The sequence below is a fragment of the Alosa pseudoharengus genome, unplaced genomic scaffold (assembly GCF_046254945.1).
Source record: "Alosa pseudoharengus isolate Yale_2024_CS ecotype anadromous, Long Island Sound unplaced genomic scaffold, YU_APseudo_1.1 YU_APseudo_1.1_scf_1, whole genome shotgun sequence".
In the NCBI taxonomy this organism is placed as follows: Eukaryota; Metazoa; Chordata; class Actinopteri; order Clupeiformes; family Clupeidae; genus Alosa; species Alosa pseudoharengus.
In genome coordinates this window covers 35,529,283-35,539,282 of record NW_027468564.1, presented here as the reverse complement: position 1 = coordinate 35,539,282, position 10,000 = coordinate 35,529,283, and the positions used below count along the sequence as shown (strand labels likewise).

General features: G+C 43.6%; 1 protein-coding gene across 1 annotated transcript in view; it reads left to right on the top strand.

Annotated features, from left to right (window-relative positions):
- Nucleotides 1-174: 174 nt before the first annotated feature.
- Nucleotides 175-10,000, top strand: part of grin2bb (glutamate receptor, ionotropic, N-methyl D-aspartate 2B, genome duplicate b) — a 102,464-nt gene continuing 92,638 nt past the window's right edge. The window contains exon 1 of the mRNA XM_076279560.1: nucleotides 175-510. Coding sequence (XP_076135675.1) covers nucleotides 175-510 — 336 coding nt within the window. The remainder of the gene's footprint in view (nucleotides 511-10,000) is intronic.

Sequence of the window (10,000 nt, the reverse complement as noted above, 5' to 3'; positions counted from 1 at the left end):
GGCGGCGGCGGAGGAGGCACGCCGACCGGAGGCGGGCAAGGACAAGCGGGCGGCGACAAGGGCCAGCCTCTCCTGATTGGCTCGCAGTACCCTCCGGGGGCGGGCGGCGGCGGTGGGGGAGGTGGAGCGGGCGGCGGTGGTGCTGGTGGTGGCGGCGCGTCGGCCGTCGGACCCATGATGCCCAAGCAGGCGCAGGGCCTGAGCATCGCCGTCATCATCGTGGGCAACTCTAGCGAGATGTCGCTGGGAAGCGACGGCCTGGACAAACAGGACTTCCTGCTGCTGCCTGTGCCGCCCAAGGTGGACTTGGTCACCATGAACGAGACCGACCCCAAGAGCATCATCAACCGCATCTGCATGCTCATGCAGCGGAACTGGCTTCAGGGCGTGGTGTTCGGCGACGACACCGACCAGGAGGCCATCGCCCAGATCCTGGACTTCATCTCCGCCCAGACGCACATCCCCATCCTGGGCATCCGGGGGGGGTCCTCCATGATCATGGCTGCCAAGGTGAGAGATGCACCTGCAACAGGTGTGCATTATCTATCATAAACTGCAACAGGTGTGCATTATCTATCATAAACTGCAACATGTGTGCATTATTTATCATAAACTGCAACATGTGTGCATTATTTATCATAAACTGCAACATGTGTGCATTATTTATCATAAACTGCAACATGTGTGCATTATTTATCATAAACTGTGTATGTCAGTAACATCCAAGGTGAGAGATGCACCTGCAACAGGTGTAAATTATCTATCATAAACTGTGTATGTCAGTAACATCCGAGGCGGATCCTCCACGGTCGTAGCCGCCAAGGTGAGAGACGCGGGTGGGGCATACATACTATCAGAACCCCCTGCATACACACGGGTGGGGCATACATACTATCAGAACCCCCTGCATACACACGGGTGGGGTTCAGAACCCCGTGCATACACACATTTATCTATAATCTATAAAAAATCTATTGTACTTACATAAACTGTGTTTGACATACACATAACAATAGATACATAGATAGAAAGATATATATATATATATATATATATATATATATATATAGATAGATAGATAGATAGATAGATAGATAGATAGATCTAAACTATAAACAAGGAAGTCAGGATTGAGTGAGTGAGTGACACACCACGCGGATGAAAGAGGCAGCAAATGCAGTTGATTATCCAGAAATGCTTTTTTTCAAAGGGTCAATGAGGGTCAACATGGCCCTTTGAAATATACTTCATATGTTCAGAAACACAGTGAATTTGCATTACAAACCTCCTCCTTTGCTTAGGCTTGATATATGGACACTGCTGAATACTTGTGTCTGTAATTTATAACAAAAATATCAAATGTCAAACATAACACAAAGGCCCCATAACATAATTGACTTTCTCTTCTGAATGTAAATGCAACAAAGAGACATGGTAGGAGAGGGTGAGTTGAGTTGTTCCTACATAGATATAGGACTATAGATTAGCTATCAGCCCCATACTGCTGTGAGATATAGGACTATAGATAGGCTATCAGCCCCATACTGCTGTGAGATATAGGACTATAGATAGGCTATCAGCCCCATACTGCTGTGAGATATAGGACTATAGATAGGCTATCAGCCCCATACTGCTGTGAGATATAGGACTATAGATAGGCTATCAGCCCCATACTGCTGTGAGATATAGGACTATAGATAGGCTATCAGCACCATACTGCTGTGAGATATAGGACTATAGATAGGCTATCAGCCCCATACTGCTGTGAGATATAGGACTATAGATAGGCTATCAGCCCCATACTGCTGTGAGATATAGGACTATAGATAGGCTATCAGCCCCATACTGCTGTGAGATATAGGACTATAGATAGGCTATCAGCCCCATACTGCTGTGAGATATAGGACTATAGATAGGCTATCAGCCCCATACTGCTGTGAGATATAGGACTATAGATAGGCTATCAGCCCCATACTGCTGTGAGATATAGGACTATAGATAGGCTATCAGCCCCATACTGCTGTGAGATATAGGACTATAGATAGGCTATCAGCCCCATACTGCTGTGAGATATAGGACTATAGATAGGCTATCAGCCCCATACTGCTGTGAGATATAGGACTATAGATAGGCTATCAGCCCCATACTGCTGTGAGGTATAGGACTATAGATAGGCTATCAGCCCCATACTGCTGTGAGATATAGGACTATAAATAGGCTATCAGCCCCATACTGCTGTGAGATATAGGACTATAGATTAGCTATCAGCCCCATACTGCTGTTAGATATAGGACTATAGATAGGCTATCTGCACCATATGCTGTGAGATATAGGACTATAGATTAGTTATCTGCACCATACTGCTGTGTTCACAAGTGCCTAATTAGATATATGACTATAGATAGGCTATCAGCACCATATGCTGTGATATATAGGACTATAGATTGGCTATCTGCACCATACTGCTGTGTTCACAAGTGCCTACTTAGATATAGGACTATAGATAGGCTATCAGCCCCATACTGCTGTGTTCACAAGTGCCTACTTAGATTTAGGACTAGATAGGCTATCAGCACCATATGCTGTGAGATATAGGACTATAGATTGGCTATCTGCACCATACTGCTGTGTTCACAAGTTCCTACATTGCTGACGCTTGTTCCTATGGATACCGCATAATGCTCTTGTCATCTCATGAGTGCATCTCGTGCCTGGAAACACATACAATGGTCATGAAATGATCAAACAAAAAAGAGGGTCTGAGTCACTGTGATGCCCATTTAGTGTGTGTGTGTGTGTGTGTGTGTGGGTGTTTGTGTGTTTTTGAGTCACAATGATTCCCATTAAGTTCCTTTTGTGTGTGTGTGTGTGTGTGTGTGTGTGCGTGTGTGCGTGTGTGTGTGTGTGCGTGTGTGCGTGTGTGCGTGTGTGCGTGCGTGTGTGTGTGTGTGTGTGTGTGTGTGTGTGCGTGTGTGTGTGTATGTGTGTGGGTGTGTGTGTGTGTGTGAAGCACCAAGGTGAGAGATGGACTATTCAGCTGGTGGCATATTGATACAGAAGCTGCTAGTGCCTTCATGTGGGGGGTATTACAGCCTATTATAGTCAGGACCATATGACTGTATTCACAACTTCCCACGATGCTGATGCTTGTTGCTATGGAGACCGCGGAGGACTCTAGTCACTGTAGCACTGTACCGGTGCGCTCCACGGCTGTCATTTTTGCCGCGGTCACATCACGTTCAAATCTTAATTTCTAAACAGGTCACTAGCAGGCGGGAGGGGCGAGGTGTATGTGGTTGAGTTCATTGAGGTCATTTCTTGAACCTACTCATTTGTTGTCTCTTATTTCTCATCTCTTTACTGTCCTATCAAACTAAGGTTAAAAAGCCAAAAAATATAAATGAAAAAATCATATATATATATATGATATATATATATGACTGAAACATATTAGTCCACAATTTCAATTTAAAACACTTTCCACTGTTCATACACAGACATTTCTGATGAAAATGGAAAACAGAGTGGCCAGCCCAGGACCGAACTGCAAACAATACAAAAAAAATCAACGTGCCGTTTCAGTTGCACGGAAGGGAGGTGTGTCATTTAATTGGCTGTTGAGCTGAAATATTCACAACCTTTCACTAGAAAGATCCTCTGTTCTATGATTGAACTGGATAAAATTGTGAATGTGAGAGATGATTCATTTATATAAAAGATGATATTGGATATAAAAGTGAAGCATTGACATTTACATTGTTTTGTAATATATGGCACTTTTGTCTTGAGCAATAATTAGGCTCCATTTAGTACTTAGCCTTATCTGTTTTAAATGCACATTTAAAATCAAATAACCCCCTCCCAGTATCTTAAACCTATTTTTTTGTAGTGTTTGAGTGTAAATCTTAAACAGTTTGTTGAGTGTAATCTTAAACAGTTTTTTTTTTATATAGTCAACAGGTACTTTAGGTCAGTTTTAAATGTGACATTTATCATTGCGAATCAATCAATGAATCAATGCGTAGAAGCCTGAATGTGATTATAAGGGGAGTGTATGACTGTTTCAGATGTATGCATATTTTGGTCAAGGTGGACTTTAACAGGAAATATACAAGGCTGTCGTATTTACATTTAAGAAAAAAAAAAAAAAACATCAAAGAGTCGATTTATCCAAATATATCCTTACACTGTACAGGGTAATCTTGACATGCTCTGACAGCATTTAACAGTTGATGATGTCCAAAGTGCATTATAGTGTTCCATAGGGAATCTACTTCTAGCTGCAGGAATGACAAACGCCACCACCGCCTGTGCTTCTCAAAATATATATTTGCAGAATCACATGCAGTATTATTTGTGAGAATGTAATGACCTGGATGTTTACTTATATGAGGGTGAGGACAGACCGAATGGGATTTTTTCAGAAACAAGTGAAGCTCCAGTTCCTGATTTTTGGACTTGGAGGGTTCTCCTGCTCTAAGCGATGCTGGGTAAAGTCATTTCTGTTGACGTTCAAACAAAACAGAGAGCTAGCTCCCCCTCCCTCCCGTGCGAATTGAAACTCTCCTAAACGTGCATCTCGTCGATGATTGGCTGGAACAGTTTGTTTGTTTTGTTATGTTTTTATGGTCCAGGCTGGACCACGTTTTTGTTGCCATTTTTGGAGGCTGGATTGTACACAGAGACCACATTTTTTAACAGTATATTCAGGGCACAGGCAGCTAGCGGATGGTGAGGTGATGTGACAAAAAATGTTTTAGCTTAGAAACCACTTAGAGCACCTTTAAGGCATAAGGGGTCCAGTATAACCAGATTAATTCAGTTGTTGTTGTTGTTGTTGTTGTGTGTGTGTGTGTGTGTGTGTGTGTGTGTGTGTGTGTGTGTGTGTGTTAAAAAGAAATGTCTTCCTTGTTCCAGAGTCTAGACATCAATATAATATGTGGCTGTCCTATGGGTAAGTAACAATCCAGGCAGGCCTGTGTTCTGTGTTCTGTGTGGTGTGAAACTCTGGCCAAATGACCAACGGATTATCAATCTGATGTAACTGCTGATGAGTTGGATGGAGATGTGGCCATGCAGGCCTATCTGAAATCCTCAGGAGATCCTCAGGAGATCAATTTATCTCGTAGAGTGAATTGAGAATATCTGGACCCAGACTTGAGTCCCATTGGAAGAATGGAAATAGTAGCGAGGGTCGCGGTGTTCACTTTGGGGCCTGGCGGGTGACAGATCTATGCAATGGACGTCCGCGTAGATCCACGGAGGAGAAAGTTCTTTGCCATAGCAACAGTGGAGAGCAACAGCGGGCTTTGGTTATAAGTTCTGCCTACTGTATGACTGTCTTTGTGGAGCGGAGCCAACAGTTCAGTGAAAATGTCATATTATTTTTTTTAAAGACTCGGTCGACCGCTTGGGCCGTTTGTTATCACGGATTTAGATTGTAGCATCTGTGGTCTCTGTGTTGTGTGTAGAGCAGGAGAGCAGACAGACACTTGAGATGGAAGGAAACATGTAGCCTACTACTTTCTTTCTTTCTTTCTTTCTTTCTTTCTTTCTTTCTTTCTTTCCTTCTTTCTTTCTGTCTTTGTCTTTCTTTATTTCTGTCTTTGTCTTTCTTTATTTCTGTCTTTCTTTCTTTCTGTCTTTGTCTTCGTCTTTCTTTCTTTCTTTATTTCTTTATGTCTTTCTGTCTTTCTTCCTTTCTTCGTGTCTGCACAGTTCCTGATAGGGGCAGATAGATGAACAGAGAGAGAGAGAGATGGAGAGAGCGTGAGTGAGACACGGAAGATAATAACACTTTCACTCAGAAGTATTTTCTCCAGTCCGTTCCACATTGTCGGCGACCTCCTAATACTTTATTTCCGCTAACACATTATTATTCAAATGTCTGATAGCTTATTAATTTAATTTACTAGGCGGGCAAAAGCAGACTTCGAGTAATGGGGTTTAAATTGGTGTTCTTATATTATTCCAGCATAAATTATCCCATTGAAATATGTGTGACGGCACAGACAAGCCTTTTGAACCTGCTTTTGAACCTGCGATTAATTGTGTATCTCTCTCTCTGTGTGTGTGTGTGTGTGTGTGTGTGTGTGTGTGTGTGTGTGTGTGTGTGTGTGTGTGTGTGTGTGTGTGTGTGTGTGTGTGTGTGTGTGTGTGTGTGTGTGTGTGTGTATGTATATATGTGTGTGTGTGTGTGTGTGTGTGTGTGTGTGTGTGTGTGTGTGTGTGTGTGTGTGTATGTGTGTGCGCGCGTGCATGTGCGTTTGGGGTGTGTGTGTGGTTTTGGGAGGGGGTGGCGGGGTGGCTAGGTAGGCATGCAATTAAGGCATTTGGCTACCATGACATGCATGTTCTGAACAGCAAATGAATCAAACCGTGTTTGTTTGTGTTCATCCAAATGGCGGAGTTCTCAATAAATGTGCGTTTAGTATTCCAAGAGGCCCTGTTAATTAACAGGCACGGGAAACTAGGAGAGTTGATCTGCGCCACAGAGGCGCAAAGCAAGGGCCGACCGCATTGACATTGTGCCGAGCAATTAAAAATAATTTAGCCTACAAAAAATATTACAGGTAAGTGGACCAACGGTCGCTTAGACAGACGTGCTGTAGTTGCTATGGCCCCCCGATCACCCACATGTAAAAACCCCTACTGCGCGTTTTTGATGAAATAGTCATTACAAACGGGGGTCTTTTTTAGAGAACCAAAGGAGGCCACAGCATTGGCACAGCTTTAATTTAATTATCTCCGAACTCTCTCATCACGACAAAACGACTCATCTCGCCTCTTGGCAGCTTGCATGTACTGAGGGGAAGAGAGAGAGAGAGAGAGAGAGCGAGAGAGAGAGAGAGATAGAGAGAGAGAGATAGATAGATAGAGAGAGAGATAGAGAGAGAAAGAGAGAGAGAGAGAGAGAGAGAGAGAGATAGAGAGAGAGAGATAGAGAGAGAGAGAGATAGAGAGAGAGATAGATATATAGAGAGAGAGAGATAGAGAGAGCGAGAGAGAGAGATAGAGAGAGCGAGAGTGATAGAGAGAGAGATAGAGAGAGAGAGAGCGAGCGAGAGAGAGAGATAGAGAGACAGAGAGAGCGAGAGAGAGAGAGAGATAGAGGCAGGCCCCACGCAAGGGGCATGCCACTTACAGACGGGCTGTGACGGTCCACGTTTGCCTACCGCCGCCTGCCTGCGCCTCGTAGTTTCATGAAATCTAATATTAGTTCGCTCTGGAGAAGAGAGAGAGAGAGAGATAGAGAGAGAGAGAGAGAGAGAAAGAGTGTGGATGGGTGGGTGGTTGGGGAGAGAGTTGTTTAACAAGCTGGGTAGTTCAGGCCAATTTCACGCTTAATCGAAATTCTAAACGAACTCTTGGGCCAGTGAGGATGCATTATGCGTGTGCGTGGGGCTCGCCTGAGAAAAGCGCACTTCTTGACGGAGTGATCTGAGCGAAGACGGGGCCAATCGCTCCAACAGAACCATGCCAGTCTAACGTTAGATTCCTTAATTAGACTCCTTAATTGGTCTCTGTTCTGATGGTCAGGGTGCCTTATGGGATACTCACAAACCCAGGCATCTCTGACACTTTTAAATCTACACTTGGTAGGCTATCACAGAAGAAAAATCAGTTGTAGCCTCCTTACCGTGCAGACGGATAAAATATGGCTATTTATATATAATAATAATAATATATAATGTAATCATTTATTAGGCTTTTTATTAATGAACGGCCAAAAGGATAGACAGACACCTGTACAGATAAAACCAAAAAGTGGGATTCATAATGGAAATGATCACAGCCTTAATCAGGGACTGATAAGCATGTTTTCCAGGTTTGTGTGCTTACGTCTCCATTCAACAGCTTGTGTAGTTGGACATGGTTTGAGATGCTCTTCTCTTCTGAAGGCAGCCGGTTGGCTGAAGGTTCTTCTCGTGCCTGTAAAAATAGCTCAAGGAAGGGGAAGAAGGGCCGATAATTGTATTGGCGGAGAGAGGAGATGAGTAGATCATGAAGAGGGAGGGAGAGAGAAAGAGAGAGTGGGAGTAAAGGAGAAAGAGAGAGAGAGAGAGAGGAGTCTTCTCAGATATGCAATTATGAGATGTTTAACTCAATCAGAGGAAGACAAGAAATACACCGCAACAATGAATGCCTGAAATGACATGATTAAACTGTCAGTAATCCAGAATTGAAAGACACTTGGATGACAGGTTATGTAGATGGTTAAAGAAAGAGAGAGTCAATATGGGGGGGAGATAGAGAGAGAGAGAGAGAGAGAGAGAGAGAGAGAGAGAGAGAGAGAGAGAGAGAGAGAGAGATGTCATGCAGGGCTGTGGTTGTTGTTAAATACAGGAAATGAAGGAGTGTTTTACCCTGTGTTTTTTTTGATAATTACAGCCTTCTCATCCGTTCTCCCTCTGCATGTCTCTTTCTCCCTCCCTCTCTCTGTCAAGCAGACACACACACACACACACACACACACACACACACACACACACACACACACACACACACACACACACACACAACTCTCAGCTTTGCCTTATTCCTTCCTTTCTGCTATTCTCTGTCGCTTTCACATACTCACACAAATGCACACACACACACACACACACACACACACACACACACACACACACACACACACACACACACACACACACACACACACACACACAACACACACACACACACACGCACACACACACACAGTGGGCAGAGCAGTGCTGGCTGACACCGTTTCCATGGCAACCCTTGCTTCTAGTACATACATTTCTATATATATGTAAAGAGATACTGGTTGGAGGAGGAAGCAAGAGAGAGAGAGAGAAAGAGAGAGAGAGAGAAAGAGAGAGGGAGAGGGAGAGAGAGCATTTATTTATGGGAACTGGGAAACAAATGGGAAGGAGAGAGAGGTGGAGAGGTTGATGTGAAAATGAGTGAGGGAGGTGGGGGGGTGAGAGAGGGAGAGAGAGAGGGCAGTGCTGAGAACAAGACATGGTGTGCAGGGTTAAGAGCACACACGAGGGAGGGGTGCGATGGAGAGAGAGAGAGAGAGAGAGAGAGAGAGAGAGAGAGACAGAGAGAAAGAGAGAAATAAAGGAAGACTGAGGTGCATTGTTTTTGATTTTGAATTCTATAAAATAGCTGAAGAATGATAGAGCTTGAAGAAAACACACACACACACACGCACACACACACACACACACACACGCACTCATGCCCACACAAACACACACACACACACACACATACTCATACTCATACTCATACTCATACTCATACACACACACATAACTTGAGAAGGTGAAAGTGCACAGTCAGAGATAGGAGGAAAGAAAGACTTTGACTCATCTTGAAACAAATGAGATAAAAATAAATTGAGATTGAAATAAAAAACACAATGCTGGTTAGAACATTCCATATCGCCGGGTAAAAACAAGTCAAATAGAGAGAGAGAGAGAAAGAAAGAAAGAAAGAAAGAAAGAAAGAGAGTTAGTTGGTTAGACTGGTGACTTACTGTATCTTTACAAGAGCTGACATGAAAAAAGAAGACAGACAAATGCTCCTGGCTAGAATCCATACCCCCCTAAAGATAAAACAGCATGCTTGAAAGCTTTAGTACATGGCAGACTCAGCCTTTTGACATACTTACTCCATACGCTGTGCCACAGAGATCGAGGTGCATTAAATATAACGGCGGTGTTTTCAGACCCTCTCCAAATTGGGCTGCCATCGTTATAAGGGACGTACTACTGTATATAAAGTGTTCCCCCCTCGTCTCTTTCACGGTATATCTCTGCTGTAGTGAAGTAATTCTGTGCAGGTGCTATATTTATGTACTGCAATTTATTTACAAAACAAACAAACAAGCAGGAAGCAAACAGATAAAAGCAGCACACTCCATTACTGACTCGGAGAGCACAGATTTTTGGGAAACAACAATCGCAACATGGACGTGGCTAAAGTGCACTTTTCACTAGTAGTGAAGCGTGTCCATTTGGAT